At 43.5% G+C, this 19,428-nt stretch overlaps 1 protein-coding gene across 1 annotated transcript; it reads left to right on the plus strand.

The window, feature by feature from the left end:
* Positions 1 to 218: 218 nt before the first annotated feature.
* Positions 219 to 17,986, plus strand: ccdc106a (coiled-coil domain containing 106a). Its single transcript, XM_062992251.1, has 9 exons — positions 219 to 443; positions 3,762 to 3,848; positions 6,771 to 6,869; positions 8,165 to 8,350; positions 11,495 to 11,545; positions 13,360 to 13,608; positions 13,894 to 14,109; positions 14,198 to 14,501; positions 16,872 to 17,986. Exons 2-9 carry the CDS (start codon positions 3,794 to 3,796, stop codon positions 16,894 to 16,896), a joined length of 1,185 nt encoding a protein of 394 aa, XP_062848321.1. The 5' UTR covers positions 219 to 443; positions 3,762 to 3,793; the 3' UTR covers positions 16,897 to 17,986.
* The last annotated feature ends 1,442 nt before the right edge of the window (positions 17,987 to 19,428 follow it).

Below are 19,428 nucleotides of genomic sequence, written 5' to 3' on the forward strand. Positions count from 1 at the left end.
TGAATCAGACCCACTGCGACCCTGGCCAGGATAAGACGGTGGAAAAACAGACAAAGAATGAATGAATGAATGAATATTTATGAAGACGTAATGACACACACACGGAAACACGTCATAATGTGGAGTTGCTACGACACCAGTGCAGACCCTGAATGCTTCATTGTTAGCTGTAATGAATGTAAAGACACACAGCGTTCGTTGTGCTGAATATAATCAGTTTATAACCGCGTTTATAAGCAGGTTTAGCACCACGGGACGGTTTGTGCATGTTTATTTCCTTTTCTGATGCCAAAATAACGGAATCGTGCAGCCACCTAGCTTTAGCGAGCTAGCTAATACATAACAGTTATAGGCTCATTGATTCTGATGGAACCGCTGTTAGCCAGCCAGCTGCTGCATGCATGAGCCTCTTAATAAACTGAAAACAGCGTGGAAATACAACAGTAAGTGATATTCTGGCTTAAATGTTTATATTATTAATGCTACTTGCTACTGTCATAATAATAATTGCTAATGTGATGAGGCTAATCGGATAAGCTATTGTGTTAACAGTGTTCCGTACATCACATGAGGGTTATGAGACGTGTGTATACCGATTAGGCATAACATTATGACCACCTCCTTGTTTCTACACTCACTGTCCATTTTATCAGCTCCACTTACCATATAGAAGCACTTTGTAGTTCTACAATTACTGACTGTAGTCCATCTGTTTCTCTACATGCTGTTCTTCGGTGGTCAGGACCACCACAGAGCAGGTATTATTTAGGTGGTGGATGATTCTCAGCACTGCAGTGACACTGACATGGTGGTGGTGTGTTAGTGTGTGTTGTGCTGGTATGAGTGGATCCACTCACTGTCCACTCTATTAGACACTCCTACCTAGTCGGTCCACCAGAGACGATCGCTCATCTATTGCTGCTGTGTGAGTCGGTCATCTTCTAGACCTTCATCAGTGGTCACAGGACGCTGCCCACGGGGCGCTGTCGGCTGGATGTTTTAGGTTGGTGGACTGTTCTCAGTCCAGCAGTGACGGTGAGGTGTTTAAAAACTCCAGCAGCGCTGCTGTGTCTGATCCACTCATACCAGCACAACACACACTAACACACCACCACCATGTCAGTGTCACTGCAGTGCTGAGAATGATCCACCACCTAAATAATACCTGCTCTGTGGTGGTCCTGTGGGGGTCCTGACCATTGAAGAACAGCATGTAGAGAAACAGATGGACTACAGTCAGTAATTGTAGAACTACAAAGTGCTTCTATATGGTAAGTGGAGCTGATAACATGGACAGTGAGTGTAGAAACAAGGAGGTGGTCATAATGTTATGCCAGGACCGGCGACCTGTCCGGTTTGTTTCCTTCCTTTTACTCAATGAATCAGACCCATTGTGACCCTGACCAGGATAAATCGGTGGGAAAACAGATAATAAATGGATGAATGAATATTTACACTGCAAGGCAGCTGTAGCCTAGCGGATAAGGTACTGGGATACTGGGGTAGTAATCGAAAGGCCAGGTTGCCACTGTTGGGCCCTTCAGCAAGGCCCTTAACACTCAGTTGCTTAGACAGTAAACAGTCACAGTACTGTAAGTCGCTTTGGATAAAAGCGTGATAAAACCATGATGTACGGAACACCGTGACGTCTCTGTACATTACGCATTTCTACTGTAGATCAATTATTGTGTCACTTATTTGTATTTTATTAAACGTTGGTTCATGACTGAGCTAAAAAAAAAAAACCTCTTGTTAAAAAAATAAGGCGTTAAAAGGTTGTGCACACGGACTAATGCAGTATTACGTCAGTTGTTGGGCAGTACATGTAAAGGACACCACAGCTGAGGTCAAAAATGTACATACACCTATATACTGTAATCATTTGTCTGAAAAACATGAGTCCTCTAAGCTTGTCATGATGGAAAGGTACACTTGACTTTTGAACAGTGTCATACGATTTCCAGAGGATTCTAACACACTAGACATGGTTCGTTGCCTCCTGGAATTATATCTCACCATCCAGGCGGTTGTCTATGGAAGCTGGAATATTGGGTTCTTCACCTTGGCAAATGACCGCTGTTTTGTGATCTTTTCACTGAGTGCGCTGAGACAAACCACCTGCTAATATGTACACAGAGAAGTCACCCATAGTAAACTCATAAAAAGACATATTCGTCATAGTTTAATGGATGAAGAAATGTCATCTTATGCAAAAAAAAAGTGAAAAAGCAACCATGTCCTTCATAACAAAGTGTTTTGTAAGCCAAGCTGCCCAGTACAATCATTAAAACCCCGGGTCCATCAACAAAAAAAAAGTAAAAATTGCTATCCACAAACTGTGGGTGAAATGCCCATCCAGTTAGTGAGTGCCAAGAGACACTGGTAGAACCTTTACTTGATTAGTGCTGCTATTAAAGTGAGGTAAGTCTGGACCTGTGGGAGGAAGCCGGGGCACCAAGACGAAACCCACATGCACACAGGGAGAACATGCAAACTGGCCGCCCAGCTGGGGAATCGAACCCACTGCGCCAACGTGCTTTGGTTTAAAGTTGCAGCACGGAGGCAATGACGACCGGCCAATTATGGATCCAAACCTCATCTTATGTTTTTGATTCGTTTGTGGGTTTTCACAGACCTAGACTTGTTATTTATTTAAGTCACTATTAGAAATAAAGTCATTAATAATAATAATAATAATAATAATAATAATAATTAGAGATGCATGAGTACCGATACCGCGCTCATTAACTCGTACTCGCATACGAGGCTCCGATACTAAACATCCGATACCGTGAGCCTAGTGCACGTTGCTGCGTTATGCCCGGTTCACACTACACGATCTCTGCCCTGATTTCCGCTCGGCGGCTGGTCGGCGCTAGATTCGCCGGCTCGGGAGCGACTCGGCGTTCGCTCAGAGTTTTCTAGCACGTCAGATATCTGATCTGAGATGTGCGACTGGGAACGAGTGACATGTGGAACAGCCAATGAGAACGCAGGATACGGTGTGAGGGGAAACGCAGGAGAGGAGTGTAAACAGGTGGGACGGGGGGATAATATAGTTTATATCAGAATACATCAGCACACACACACACGTTTTACAGTATTTCTGACCTGATCGTTCTCTACAAAACATAACAACAAAACACCGACATTGCAAAAATATTTATTAACCTCCAACTCACTACAGAACGATCCATGATATTCGTGTTGCCAAATCCACTCAGATTCATTTATTTTTCCTCCTTGATTTCATCACGTCAGCGCACAAACACTTTGATCACTCGCTACTTGTTGACGTGCATTTTTGGACGTGGTATCATTAAACCCCTCGTCACTTCTCACCTGTGTTTTTGTTTAAAAAAAAAATAAAATAGGTATCGGTATCGGCAAGTACAAAAATACATGCACTCGTACTCGGTTGGGAAAAAATGGTATCGATGCATCTCTAATTATAACAATTATAAACTGAATTCATGTCATTTTTATCCTTATTTTTTGTTAGATGAATCATAAGTCATAAAAAGAGAAAACAGAACATGTTTTCCGTGCTTTTACCTTTCTGATATTGCACTGATCAGCCGTGTGAACCATCACGTGTAGAATATCAAACTGTACAGTTCACGTTACCGAGCAGTTCTAGATCCTTGGCGTGGTTTTGCCAGTTTGTTTTTGACTGGCGTAACCAAACCACTATATTTTGTGCTGGCATGCTTGTATTTTAGCTATGTTTGTTCTGACTCTTAACTCTCTATACCAAACAGACTGAAGCTCATCGGATCAAGCGCACAGAACTATGAACAATGCAGAAACATCTACTAGAAAGCACGCAGGTTCACAAGATCTACAAAGTAAGGTTCTTTATTGGAATGCTTCTTTTACTTTGGTGTCAGCGTCGTTTGTAGCTGCTCCATATTTATAAAGCTCAATCAAAAACTTTCATACTCATTATTAATATGAGCTTGTTGTACGTCCCAAGACTTTTTGTATCTGTTGGTCCTGGATTTTGTAAAGTTGCTTTGAGACAATGTATATTGTAAAAAGCGCTATATAAATAAAGTTGACTTGACTTGACTTGACTTGACTTTGAAGTAAGTCTGTGTATGGGAATTTGTGCCCGTTCAGTCAAAATATGAGAGCATTTGTATTTGTACGGCTGGTCGCTGATTGATCAGTTGATGTTCCGGTTCATCCCAGATCTGTTGAGTGGGGCTGGGAGCTTTTCTACATGTCTGTATAGAGCTATAGAGGATAAAGACCTTCCCTAAACTGTTGCTGCAAACTTGAATGCATACAATTTCTTTATATAATTGATTTATTACACCTGTTAGAAAGGGCGTCCCAATACTTTATCTTTATAGTGTATGTACTTGTGCATAACCAGGGGAAATGTTATAGGCTGGTTGTTATAGACTGTTGGTGTCTTTGCAAATCACATACTACAGTTTTACCAGTATTTATTGTGTACTGCAAACTGGCACTTGAGCGGCACAGCAGGGTCCAGGGTTCATATCCCAGAGGTAACACAGACATGATTGGCTATGTCTGAGGGGAGTGGGTGGCCAAACAACCTAGTCACTGGGAGATGCTCTTGTCAGTTCAATCTCAGTGCCAGTTCCGAGACCGGAATATGAAGGGTTGAGTCAGGAAGGGCATCCAGTGTAAAGACTGTGCTGAATCGGGTATGCAGACCAAAATGATCTGCTGAAGTGACGCCCTACATACAGTATCAACTGAAAAAAAAAAGTTCTCTGTACTGAAAAACGTAGTAGTATCTCGTAGTATAAAATAAGACAATGTATTTTAAACTCAAAGACCCATGAGCTAGACCCTATATGTATGTGGGCCCCATATCAGCGTAACTGTATTGGGGTTACAAAGCTATGAGGCTGTACGAGAACTGCACGACTTTTAGCGGCTTTGTTTCCGAAAGTAAATTAGTTATGGTACAAAACTTAAAGCTTTAAGTTCATAACATATTAAAAACCTTATGAATGACACTGGCACACAAGACTATGTACACAGCTTATACGTCATATACCTGGCAACCCACAACCCGCTCTGCTTTGCTCATCGTACGCATGCAAATGAGGGAAGAGGATTGAATGATTCATTGTTTCACATAATTATTCATGTACTCGTGTTCTAGCAAATACCGACCGCTGATCGTCCTCATCGGTTCTTATGTCTCTCTAAATCAGATGTAAATCACGTGAAGTCTGGTCACTGTGGAGAGGAATCGGTGCCAAAATAAAATACAGACATTATACTGAAAAGAAAATGTGAAATGCAACACACACACACACACACACACTCACACACACTTCAGCATATTACTGTGGAAAAGCAATGAACACGTGCGTTGATTAAATGTTGCTCGGCCTCCTGAATAGAATAGAATCAAACATTGAATTGGTGTCAGAATTTAATACAAATCTGTAGGGCTGCCGTGATTGGTCGACCTAGTCGATGAGCGTTGACGTAAATTTTTTAAGTCGATGCATCGTTTTTAAAACTATGCTTATAAATGATCTTTTTAATTTCTACAACGTCTCCGTTCATATAATCGTTCATATGATTCCCTCAGCACTACCCGCTGTGTGCAGGACCTCAGTCGTATCTGGTCCGGTCACTGTTCGGGGTATTAAGCGCCGTCTTAAAAAATACCGTCTGCAGCAGTCAGAGGTCGATCGTAGAGCTTTCAAACAAAAGCTCAAAGTTTTCCACGACCCAAATCATCAAAAGTTTGGTGATACTTAAAACTGGCACAAACCAAGAGCTGGTTTGTACACTGTGCAAAGCTTTGATGGTGCCACAGCAGCACCAGCGCCATGTTGCACGTCTATTTTGTTTCATTACGCTTCTTAATCGTGGAGATCTTGGAACACCGTATTTCTTAGTGAGTTCAGTTTGGACTCGCGAAAAAAAGTAAAAAAGAAAAAACTGAGTGAATGTGGAGGTTAGAATCTGGGCTCATTCTGTCGTTACTGTACGTTGGACTTAATGAGACGTGGCTACATCTAACTATTTTATTTCTGCTATAAGTTGAAGCACTTTGCTTTGTGTACGGAACAGCATAAACACGAGCTGCACTCTGTTTAATATGGAGCACTTGAGAATGTGATAATATGAACATAAACCCTGTTTACATTTAGTTCTGTGTTAGATTATTATGCCGTACAGTTCGTTGTTGAAATAAAAGAAACTTAAATGAGATTAGATGAATCGACTAATCGGTAAAATAATATTTATAAAACGGATAGTTCCGGTCCTAAAATCTGATTGGCTGAGCCGCGTTCGAAGCCATTGTAAAATCCCCGATAAACTCACACCTAGGACCACCTCACATCATTCCATATTAATACGCCACTGAAAAGAGAAAGTTAATGTTATTTTCGCCCTCACGTTGCCTAGCAACACTGTTAATCGGATTACCTTGCGTCGCGGAAGAATGCTTTATTGTAAGTTTATACACAATAAATACATTTATGAATTAAACATTGTTGTATTTATTATATTTTATGTTGACCGCCGTTTTATAAAAGCAATAAGCCACTCGAGACCGTGCGTTACTGCTATGATTTTAGCACGGGGAAAGATCCCCGTGCTAAAATCACAGTAACGTACGGCCTCTCGTGGCTTATTGCTTTAATAGATTAATGGATAGAACAATAGTCGTTAGTTAGTGGCAGCCCTGGTGTAATCCAAAACGTGCTTGCTTTCACCGTCATCTTTCCTAAATGTGTTTTCTCTCTCTCTCTCTCTCTCTCTAGCCCCCAAAAACGAGGACGCTTATGAGATTTCCATTCCCTTCGAGGAGAACAACTTTGACCACCAAGTCTTTTACAACCACACCGATCAGAACTTCGACGGTCAGTATGAGCCTTAAATCAGCGCTCCTCAACCGTTCCATATATGATGCAGCGAGACGCTCCCACCTAGTGGTGATAGGAGGCAATCACTCCGATTGCTCTTGTAGCGATCTCTTATTATTTATTCTTTCTGTGTGGCCCGGAAATAAATGACCTACGGACCAGTACCGGTTAGGGACCACTGCTGTCAAATGCGCGAATCAGTTCATTGTTGCCAATTATGTTTAACTTTCCAATAAAAAAAAGAACATTTTAACTTATGTACACTATATGAACAAACGTATCGGGACACCCGGTGCCCAGGCGGCGCAGCACGATATTCTATCCATCTAGCGGGCATAATTGGCAGCGCCTGCAGCAGATACTAACTGGCCCATCGTATCTGCAGGGTGGGGTCCGGACTATGTGTTCATACGCTGTGTAAGGACCCTGATTGGCGGGAGAGACGCCCGTGCAGAATGCAGGGGCGAGAAGAGGAGGGCTGTACACGTGTCGGAGGAGGCGTGTACAGCGACGTGCTCTCCTCGGATGCAATCGGGTATCTCTCAGCAGCGGAAGACAAAGTTGAGTCTTGAATAACTGAATTCATGTGTTTCAGCCACAACAATCACTAACAGGTGTAATAAATCAGTTATATAAAGGGACTAGGGCGGCACAAATTCCCATACATAGTCATACCTTAAAGTCTTGTTAGAGGGCGCCCAGGTGGCGCAGCGGGATATTCCGCTAGCGCACGTTGTCTCTGGTCGACTGGGCGCCATCTAGCGGGCATAATCGGCAGTGCCTGCAGCAGACACGGTTCTGCTAGGGCGGGATGACCGGACTATGTGGGTTTGGCTGACATAGAGGCGCCTGTGCAGAGTGTATGGGTGAAAAAGGGTTCCGCTATGGGCTGCACGCGGGTCGGAGTAGGCGTGAGCAGCAATATACCCACCTCGACCTGAATTAGGGATCCACCAGCAGCGGAAGACAGGTTGACTACGATAAATTCGAAGAAATTGGGAGTAAATGCATCAATAAAATAGAAAAAAGTCTTGTGAGAAGCTTCTTAGAAGGACGTCTGTTGTTCTAGCTGAGAAGATCACACAGAGGTCAGTGGGACGTCCGACAAGCTCATGGTCGGGCGTCTAAATGCTTTTGGGCGTATATTGTATATGCAAGTGAAAGCTTCGTGAGAAATGAATCATTCTGGAAATATTCCGTCACCATTTATGCTAGCTCTTGTGATGTCAATATTTAGACGATCCCCGCTCGTCCTAACGCGCGCCTCCGCGTGGTTCTTATGCCCGAATTAGGTAATGATCCTCCAGCGCCGGCCAGCTCGTATCTGCTGATCACGAACCTGCGCACACAGCTGCAGATCTCTCTGGAGAAGAACTCCTGGCTCCAGAAACGCATCGAGGACCTGGAGGAGGAGAGGGACTTCCTACGCTGTCAGCTCGACCGCTTCATCTTCTCCACCAAGAGTCAGGAGAACAACGGTAAAAACCAGTGTAAAAACAAGCACAGAGACGGGGGATAACGGAGATCAGTGCGTGACTCTACGTGCGCGATACGGGTCTCCGTATGAACCCGCGTGGTGCAGGTGAAAAGAAGCGGTCTGTAGGGGGCGTGTGTTAGTCACGGCTCTCCTCAGTCAGGAGAAATAATGCATACAAAACTGACATGGAACTCATATGGCAGATTATTTAGACGCTCTACTTGGACGAAGATTACGTCACCGCAGTTTTAGCTTACTAAGCTAACACAGTTAGCCTCAGACCGCCAGCTAACGTCTCAATTTACAAATAAACCACACCTGTGCACCTTTATACACATTAAACATCAACGAGAATTTATTTACATTACAAATGTAGTTCTTTGTGAGAAAAGTCGTGCCGCACTGAATGCTGGGATTGATCTTCAGCGCATCATTCAGTCGGATCATCACTCAGAATTAAGGCGCCTCAGTAGGAGCATTTTAAGGGAGCTAAGAATTTAGACACGCCCTCTTCTCGGGAGTGTAGGATGATGGGAAATGCGTCTGTGTAGAGAGAGAGCGCTAGATTTTCAGACAGACCCATGGTATATAATAGGAATCCTTTTTACAGGCTTGTATGATTACTACAGTGCCTTGCAAAAGTATTCACCCCCCTTGGCATTTTTCGTGTTTTGTTGGCTCACAACCTGGAAGTGAAATGGATTGTTTGAGGGTTTGCATCATTTCGTTTACAGAACATAGGACCAATAACAGAAAACTTCAGTGTGCATAACTACGTATATATAAGTCTGTATGAGCTTGCCACGTCTAGCCACTGGGATTTTTGCCCCTTTCTCAAGGCAAAACTGCTCCAGCTCCTTCAAGTTGGATGGTTTCTGGGCTTTGACTTGGCCATTCCAACATAGGGCTGGACGATATGGCTCAAATTGATATCACGATAAAACTCCTAATTTCGGTCGATACGATATAATTCCGATATCGATATGAATAATACAAATGTCAGAAAAACTGCCAGGAACACCAACATTGAAAGGCTGTACCTGCAAACCTCTGAACCCTGCAAAAGTCTATGAAATCTCACCCTTTACAGCTACATAGAAATAATAATAATAATACAAATAAATAAATACTAAACAAATAAATACAAATAAATACTTGTATTCAGCATTTGTATACAGACAAAAACACGACATCGTTCTCAAATAAACATAAGCTTTGACAATATATAATATAATATATTAACATATGTCTTAACCAGAGGTGGAAAGAGGACTAAAATATTGTACTCAAGTAAAAGTACTATTACTTTAATGAATTTTTACTTAAGTACGAGTAAAATTACTAGTCTAAAAATCTACTCATTTAAAATTTACTCAGAGTAAACGTTACTTGGTTACTTGTTAAACAGCAGGGCGTGTCTCTCCTGTGTAATGCAAACATGACAAGTGGATATAAATCTCACAGTAGTCGTTTTTAATTCAAATATAATAGAAGAAACATGTTGATACAACATTTAAAACATTTAGGGGTTTTTCAAACTGTATAAACACCAGTGATGTGTCGTAGAATGATTTGAATCTATTGAACGGCCCTTTAAACTGAAATGAAGGAACCGATTCGCGCTTCTGGGAGTCGTTATGTATATATACGGCTCTTTAAAAGGAACCGAGACAAAAGATCCGACTCCCCGTCGCAGAATTCACTGCAGCAGTTTCCCAGCCGCGATTTTTTTAGCGTTTATTTTACTCAGTAACGGATCTTATTTAAAATGTAGCGAATTACAATTCCTAATACAAAACATACTTAAGTAAAAGTTAAATTACAGGCTGTAAAATCTACTTTAAAAAGTAAAAGTACACAAAAAACCTACTCGATTACAGTAACGCGAGTAAATGTAATTCCACCTCTGTAAATGTAACTTTCCACCTCTGGTCTTAACCAACTTTAATCCACAACATGGACTGATTATTATTTGTATGTAAACATTTTCAAACAAAAGTGCTCAACCAGGATAAAGAAAATAAAAAGTGCTTAAGAGTTGCTGCAGAATTTGCTGCAGCAGATGTTGTGCTTAAAGAATACAGAAAAAGAGTCTGGTCTTTCCTCTCATCAACTATTTCTACTGCTGCTGTTTAAACTGTGGATGCTCGTTCACTCACAGCTGCTGAACTCATTACGCCGCTAATATCCACCGTGTTGTAGCGGAGTGTAATCAGAGCGGTAACGCTGAGCACTGGCTTCGTGCCTGTGCCGTACGTCATCACGCACTGACGTCATGTATATCGATCTAATTTGTTTAAAAATCATATCACCGTTATTGAAACATTTTCTATCGCGATATATATCGATATCGAATTATTGTCCAGCACTATTCCAACACATGTAAATGTTTCCCCTTAAACCGCTCGAGTGTTGTTTTAACAGTATGCTTGGGTTCATTGTCCTGCTGGAAGGTGAACCTCCGTCCCAGTCTCAAATCACTGGCAGACTGAAACAGGTTTTGATGCTGCCGCCACCATGTTTCACTGTGGGGATGGCGTTCGTAGCGTTCAATGGGCCGAAAAGTTCAATTTTAGTCTCATCTGACCAGAGCACCTTCTTCCATACATCTGGGGAGTCGGGGGATCATCAAAGATTTGGATATTTTTTAATAACCCAACCCAGACTTTTGTCCCTGACTTGTTTGGAGAGCTCCTTGGTCTTCTCTACATACATACTTGAATGGTCAGGACCAGCACAGAGCAGGTATTATTTAGGTGGTGGATCATTCTCAGCACTGCAGTGACACTGACATGGTGGTGGTGTGTTAGTGTGTGTTGTGCTGGTATGAGTGGATCAGACACAGCAGCACCGTGTCCACTCACCGTCCACTCTATTAGACGCTCCTACCTAGTCGGTCCACCTTGTAGATGTAAAGTCAGAGACGATCGCTCATCTATTGCTGCTGTTTGAGTCGGTCATCTTCTAGACCTTCATCAGTGGTCTCAGGACGCCGCCCACGGGGCGCTGTCGGCTGGATATTTTTGATTGGTGGACGGTTCTCAGTAATGTAACAAAACAGGTTAAAAGCCAAGGGGGTGAATACTTTTGCAAGGCACTGTATATGTAAATATTTTGTACACTTTGTTTTTGTGTATTCGGTTAGGTAATGATTCTCGCAGTTTCTCATGGCGAAGGCGGCGAGAGAGCGACCAAGGTAACGTCCATAACTTTAACACATTTTTACCTTACGACTGGTTATCTGTTGAATTTAGTTCAGTGCCCATTGAGTGAATTGACGCAGGTATTTAATGCTATTAGAATAATGCTGGTAAAGTAACGTTTGACTGTGTTAGTTTAATACATGTAAATGTAGACCAGGGGTGTCCACACTTTTGTGGTTTGAGATCTACTATTTCAGTCATCAGGTCATCGAGATCTACTTTTTAAGGTTGGCCTCAAATGCGCTTCAGTTCCTATACTGATGTTCAGCTTTACAGAACAGCGAGTGAAATCACACTGACCTTATTCTGATGATTTACACTGAATGGTATCGGTCCGGTTTATGTATCTGGACTGTATCTGCTGATACTGATTCTCAAGCAGCTTCCAAGTGTTCATCAGTAAGAGTGGACGGATATTTACACTTCATTATTCTCATGTTGAAAAGCTGATTCACACAAGTAGGTCGATCCAAAAATGCTGTCAAATATGCGGCACATTTTCTAGAGATGCATGAGTACCGATACTGGTATGGGGTATTTGCCCGATACCGCGCTCATTATCTCGTACTCGTACTCGCAAACGAGGCTCCGATACTAAACATCCGATACCGTGAGCCTAGTGCACGTTGCTGCGTTATGCCTGGTTCACACTACACGATTTTTGCCCTGATTTTCGCTCGGCGGCTGGTCGGCGCTAGATTTGCCGGCTCGGGAGCGACTCGGCGTTCTCTCGGCGATCAAAAATCGGCTCTCGATCGCTAAGTGTGAACTATCCGACAACTCGATCCGACCGGCTCACCGAGCGCTCGTCTAGCACGTCAGATATCTGATCTGAGATGTGCGACTGGGAACGAGTGACATGTCGAACAGCCAATGAGAACGCAGGATACGGCGTGAGGGGAAACGCAGGAGAGGAGTGTAAACAGGTGGGACAGGGGGATAATATAGTTTATATCAGAATACATCAGCACACACGTTTTACATTATTTCTGACCTGATCGTTCTCTACAAAACACCAACATTGCAAAAATATTTATTAACCTCCAACTCACTACAGAACGATCCGTCCTGCTCGTGTTGCCAAATCCACTCAGATTCATTTATTTTTCCTCCTTGATTTCATCACGTCAGCGCACAAACACTTTGATCACTCGCTACTTGTTGACGTGCATTTTTGGACGTGGTATCATTAAACCCCTCGTCACTTCTCACCTGTGTTTTTGTTTAAAAAAAAAACGGTATTCTAAATAGGTATCGGTATCGGCAAGTACAAAAATACATGCACTCGTACTCGTACTCGGTTGGGAAAAAATGGTATCGATGCATCCCTAATATTTTCTTTCCACAGCTGCAAGTTCCAAAATTGTCCAGCAGAGGCGCTTGACTTCATATGAATGTCAGATTATAGGTGCAAATTTCTCCGTCAGCTTCTTCCACGTATGAATGAAACAGCGTCTCTGCAGCGTTCTCGCCCGAATCGAAGCGTTTTTGGTTTCTTTGTGCTCGGTTGCGCCCTCGTCTTCACTAACAGTGCAGGTCACAGAAGCAGAAATGCAAAAATGGTGCAAACTGGCTACTGATGAATGAAAACTTTCTAGATTAGTGGTGCTTTAGGTGGGCTGAGGTGTAGCAAATTAGAGAAACAGTGGCCGCATCTCATGTCGATCACGTGAGCGACGTATTGGGCACCCCTGCTCTAAATGCAAATATTTGTGCTTGTGTGCATGTGCAATATTTTTTCAGTCATCAAGAGTCAACTTTATTATGTCAAATAATCAACTACATGTTAATCATAACGCTTTTTCAGATCCGCCGGCCGAGCTTCAGCATCCAGCGAGCCGCCAGCCGTTCCCACAGAGACCCGCCAAGCAGCCCCCGGCCAACGCCGCCGCCAAGGTCCTGAGCGCCGCTGCCGGTCCAATCGGTGCTCAGATGGGTCCCCTGTTCGGCCCCGCCCACTCCCAGCCCCGCCTCCACGGCCACGCCGGTGGGAGTGGCAGCAGCGCTACGAACAACAGGGCCGTCAACAACAACAGAAGCGTGAACAGTCTGCCGGGTGTGTGTGGTGTCTGTTTATTTTATATCCATGATATTTAAGACGGGTCCGATTCACTGGCCGAAACGCAGGAAACGCCCTGGACAGGTCACCAGTCCATCACAGGATGGCCTGACTACATGTGTTTGGACTTGTGGGAGGAAACCGGAGCACCCGGAGGAAACCCACACAGACGCGGGGAGAACATGCAAACTCTAAATAGAAAGTAATCGAAGCCTTGATCTTCTTGCTGTGAGGCGACAGTGGTACCCACTGATTGTTCACTAAAGTTTGCTTCCTCCTCAGAGTCTCTTTCACTTCTGGGAGAGGAGGAGGAGGAGGAATATTTAGAGGACAGCTACCTGGAGGAGGAGGAGGAGGAGGAAATGATGCCGGGAGAGATGGTACCCGAAAACATGGGTCTGCGGAACATGGCGGCTTCTGGAAGGAGCGCTGGGGGGCATCCTGGTCTGAAGAGGAGGCGAGTGTTTAGGATAGCACGAGGGCGAGAGAGACAAAGAGGTTAGAACAAATGTACACGTGTCTCTGCAGAAAGATCTTCTAGCCTGTGTTTGATTGTAGCTCACCGGCGTGTCCGTCCCCTCCTCAGTGAAAGACGCCGCCGGCGTGCTGTTCCGCTATAAGAAGATCCTGGTGACGTACCAGCGGCTGAAGAACATGTCCAAGGCCTTCCAGATCCACGGTGTGGACCGCAACACGGTAGCCTCCACCACGCCTATCGCAGAGCTGCTACTGGTGGCTCCGGAGAAGCTGGCCGAGGTGGGCGAGTTCGACCCGTCTAAGGAGAAGCTGCTGGACTACGCACGGCGGTGCTTCATCGTCATGGACCCCCAGAACCGCAGCAAAGTGCAGGCGCTGAAGAAAAACAACCTGCTGCTGCCCATCTCTTACAGGTACCACACACACACACACACACACACACACACACACGCTCAGACAAACCTGACAAAACCTGGCTGTGTGGATTTATTTATTTAAGCAAGAAGGTCCTGGGTTCGATCCCCAGGCGGGGCGTTCCGGGTCCTGTCTGTGCGGAGTTTGCATGTTCTCCCCGTGTCTGTGTGGGTTTCCTCCGGGAGCTCCGGTTTCCTCCCACAGTCCAAAAACATGCAGTCATATTAATTGGAGACACTGAATTGCCCTATAAGGGTGTGTGTGTGTTTGTGTGTGTGTGTCTGCCCTGCGATGGACTGGCGTCCCATCCAGGGTGTTACTGTGTGCCTTGCGCCCATTGAAAAGCTGGGATAGGCTCCAACACCCCCCCTCGCGACCCTAATTGGATAAGCAGATTAGAAAATGAATGAATGAACAGTTCAGGGTTTGATCACATTAAAGAGGCAAGTGGTAAAAACCGAGCATCAAAGCTGTGAATCTGTAACCTACATATATCAAGTGGTCCCCCTTTTGCTGCCAAAATAGCCCTGACCCACAACAAACGGTGCTGCTCTGTGTATTCTGACACCTTTCTATCAGAACCAGCATGTTTGAGCTACAGTAGCTCGTCTGTTGGATCGGACCACACGGGCCAGCCTTCGCTCCCCACGTGCATCAATGACCCTGTCGCCGGTTTACCACTGTTCCTTCCTTGGAGCACTTTTGATAGATACTGACCACTGCAGACCGGGACACACCCCACAAGAGCTGCAGTTTAGGAGATGCTCTGACCCGGTCGTGTCAAACTCGCTCAGATCCTCACGCTCGTCCATTTTTCCTGCTTCTAACATCAACTCTGAGGATAAAATGTCACTTGCTGCCTAATATATCCCCCCCACTAACAGGAGCCGTGATGAAGAGATAATCAGTGTTATTCACTTCACCTGTCAGTGCTCAGAATGTTATGCCTAGTCTGTGTATATATTGTATATATTGCACGTACGCCAGGGGTACATCAGCCATTAAGGATCTGGACTAATAATCAAAAGGTTTGCTGGTTCAAGCTACTGTTTTGCCCCTAAGCAAGATCTTTAACCTTCAGTTGAATTGACCTAAATTGAATTCGGTCATAATTGTAAGTCATTTTGGATAAAAGCATTCACTAATGCCACAAATGTAAATGCAGATGATATATCACAGGGGTGTCAAACCCGAGGCTCGTGGGCCAGATCCGGCCCGCCACCTCATTTGATCCGGCCCGCGAGAGCTTAAACGACTGTACGATTGTTGTGATGGTTCGAGTCGTCACAGAGACGCGCTTATAATTTAATGCGCTCCTGCGCCTTTAAGAGACAACCGTGACATCGTAGTCATGGCAACTAACTTTAACCTTCGCTGAGAAGCCGTGTGACTTTTACGGCAAAGAGAACGCGAAGTAGCGTGGTCAGTAACGTAAACAATAATAAATAAATACAGATAATTATATTGCAGTATAATACCAAAGCATCGTCTGTAAGTCGTGGCGTTTATATTCTCAGTTGTTAGTAAATGTTTAGTGAGTATATCACAGCGCTTTAGTTACAAATTTACCGTAATTAAATACAATTGTTACCGTTACTATAGCAATTAGTATCTTTACACGAAATTTTAACTCGTTAGCGCTATTTTACGTTTGGTTAAATCTCATATTGTACCAGATGTAACACTTGACTACAGCTGTGTGCTTTTACTGTATTAAGTTCTTTATTGTTTTTATTGTTTGTATTTTTACTTCATTTTGATGCACACAGTGTATCACACAGCTGGCGAGCAAATAAAACCGACTGTATTCTGAAGGGAGCTGTCTGTCTGTCTGTCTGTCTGTCTGTCTAGCTGAGAAAGGGGGATAAACTATTAGTGAGGGCAGAATGATTGTCTTAAAATACACTGTAAAATCCTAAATAAACTGCATCTCTCACAATACAGGCTGATTTTGTGACCTGCAAAGTGACACATCCCACCAGTAGATGATGTTACACATATTTACACATGATCCCAAAATGTACAAGAAGATAATTAAGAAAATTAAGCATGAGGAGGAAATGTAATGAAAGTGAAAACAAGTTTGTGCTTCAGGAAGAGAAAGCGGTGCGTCTCTTGTGTTATGAGGCCGTGTCTGTGGTAAAGGAGGACGATATAAATGCAGAATTCAGCCTCTAAGAAAAACAGCAGACTGCAATCAGAGCAGGATACGTTACAATCGGCCCTTTGAGGGCCACCATGATGCTGATGTGGCCCTCGGTGAAAATGAGTTTGACACCCCTGATATATCATGACTTTAAGGGCAGTGATGGTTTGGCTTGTGTTTTATTTCGGATGAATTGACTGTGCTCTTCATTCCCTCTGCACAGGTTAAAAGGAGCCGATGGAGTCTAACGGACCGGAAGTGATTTTTTTTCACCGTATGTTGAAGTTCTATAGAACACGCCTCCATCCACCACATCGACCTCCATCGTGCTGTTCAGATCAGGTGCAGTCTGGATCGAGCCCCGCTGTTCTGGGGTGTTCTGTTACCTCTGTGTGTCACCGTACACACACACACACACACACACCATGATCACATTATTATCCGACATTCGTGTTTTCTGACTGTACACCACTTTTTATATGACGTCACATTAAGGTGAAATCATTTTACTCACCTTTACCCCTAACATGAAACCTGTGCTCCGTCCATACACAAAACCAAACCTCCCAGCACCGACATGAGACTCAAACAATTCAGACGTCTGCCAGTCACGACATCTCCAGTCATGAAAGCGAGACCTAGGACACATTCACATAAGAATTAGTGGCGCCTGCCATGGTGCTCAAAGTTCACCTGAAAGTTCAACTTGAACGAACAACGCTTAATCCCTAGTTCACACTACACGATTTCTGCCCTGATTTTCGCTCGCCGACAGGTCGGAGGCACATCGGTGTTCTCTCGGGGTGTGTACTGTTCAACACTCGCAGACTTAAGAAAGATATCTAGCGTGCTAAATATCTGAATCTGTCGCCGACTCACCAAATCATGTAGAGTGAAAGGTCTTGCGATTGATCAGGTTGTGATTGTTGTTGTGAACGCAAGATACAGAAGGGAAACCCGGGGGGAGGAGGAGTGTAAATGTAAATATGTGGAACGGGGCAGAATATAGTGTCTATCAGAATACATCAGCACACACACAAGCTTTACAGTATCTGTGACCTTATCGTCCACGCCAAACCATCATACCAACGCTGCATTGCAAACAATATTTATTAACCTCCAGCTCACTACAGAACGGACGATCCCTGCTGGTTGCTGGTAGCCAAATCCACTCCTTCACCCAGATCGCTCGCTTTATTCTGGACGTGCATTTTTGGACGTGGTATCATTAAACCCCTCGTCACTTCTCGCGTGTTTTCGTGACTTAACGTAGTTTGGGAGATCAGACAGACTCGTCTGAGATTCCTCCCGACTTAAAACACTCCTGATTACAAGAGATCTAGTCGTGTAGTGTGAACAAAACTTAACGTGAGTTATTGTACTAAAACAGCGAGTGAGGAATTTCATTATGATCAGTAATAATGAAGAGAAGTTTAGTGCTCCTGTCTCCTTCTTTTACTACATTAAACCACGTTAAGCTTTATTTAGACTCTGGGAGAAGCTGATTCTGATTCTCACAGTTTCTCAGAAGCTGGAGCTGTAACACAAGTTTAAAAGTGAAACAGGGAGGAGAATCCAGATAAACACAGATACATGTGGAGCTGTAACACTGGATTTGACGGTTATAGAGCTAATATAAAGAAAACGAGCATCTAAATGATAAAACGGAGTAAAAGGAAAGAAAAATAGGGGTGTAAGGGATCACGGATCGGATCGTTTCACAGTTTTTGGGTCATGGATCGGATAATTTTCCGATCAGCATTAAGAAAAGCAAGACAAATTTAAATGAGCTTTTTATTCATTAATACTCAAAGATACTTTATTCTGTAAAGTTGCTTTGAGACAATGTCCATTGTAAAAAGTGCTATATAAATAAATTCGACTTGAATTGACAAAGATCGTTAAGAAGATGTGAAACGTGGAACTCTTGCTTGTGGTCTTAAATAAAAACAACACACAAGATGTTTCACGTTTAAATAAAATCATTACATTAAAACACTCAACACTCGTCTTCAGTCGAGTTGTTGTTCTGTCTCGGTCCCCAGTTCCGTCCCTGATACACTGCGGTGATGCCACTTTAAATGCGTGACCGCGCTGGACGTATCGTACACTTCCTTCGCCATAGGTTGATGTTAAAGGTAAGCCAGAATTTACATGTGATTTAACCCATGCGGGACCCACGACTGTTGCTATAACTGATTAGAACTTATCACTTCAACACTATTATGGTTAAACTCTGGCGACTGATTGGGTTCAGGGATTATCCGTGGCCGGTTACACTTATGATGAGGTTACATATTAATCAACGATAGAAATTTAGGAGAAAATAAAGTGCTTCTTCCTCCTTAGACATAGCCGATCAGGTCTGTGTAGATAGATGCCCATGTGCCAGACGGCACCGTTAAGATTCAAACCCTGGATCTCTGTGGTAGTGGGCTGCACAAATCAAGCATCTTTTTGACAGGCTTACATTAGCTGCAGTAATAATCAACTCAAATCAAGTCGATTGGCCCTGTCGGTATTTATTTTTACTTTTTATTTATTTGTTTTTAATAAGAGCACGTGCTCATGTAAAATAATAATAAAACATGTCTGTGGTTTTAATGTATTAATAAATAATATTGAACGTGGTGTTTGCATATTTATGTAAGAAAGGATTCTGGAACCTGGAGATCGTCTTAAATGATCATGATGCTGATAATTGATAATATAATAATCATGGCAGGTCTGAAAAAGGTCTGTGCGGCTCCATTCCAGACCAGTATGTACACATGTACCTG

The sequence above is a fragment of the Trichomycterus rosablanca genome, chromosome 3 (assembly GCF_030014385.1).
Source record: "Trichomycterus rosablanca isolate fTriRos1 chromosome 3, fTriRos1.hap1, whole genome shotgun sequence".
In the NCBI taxonomy this organism is placed as follows: domain Eukaryota; kingdom Metazoa; phylum Chordata; class Actinopteri; order Siluriformes; family Trichomycteridae; genus Trichomycterus; species Trichomycterus rosablanca.

What these genes read in the sequence shown, in the direction of transcription:
- ccdc106a (XM_062992251.1), top strand. Translation starts at nt 3,794, where the DNA reads ATGAACAATGCAGAAACATCTACTAGAAAGCACGCAGGTTCACAAGAT. An exon ending in AGGTTCACAAGATCTACAAA is followed by an intron (nt 3,849 to 6,770) that starts GTAAGGTTCTTT and finishes CTCTCTCTCTAG; the next exon opens with CCCCCAAAAACGAGGACGCT. An exon ending in AAGCGTGAACAGTCTGCCGG is followed by an intron (nt 13,609 to 13,893) that starts GTGTGTGTGGTG and finishes CTTCCTCCTCAG; the next exon opens with AGTCTCTTTCACTTCTGGGA.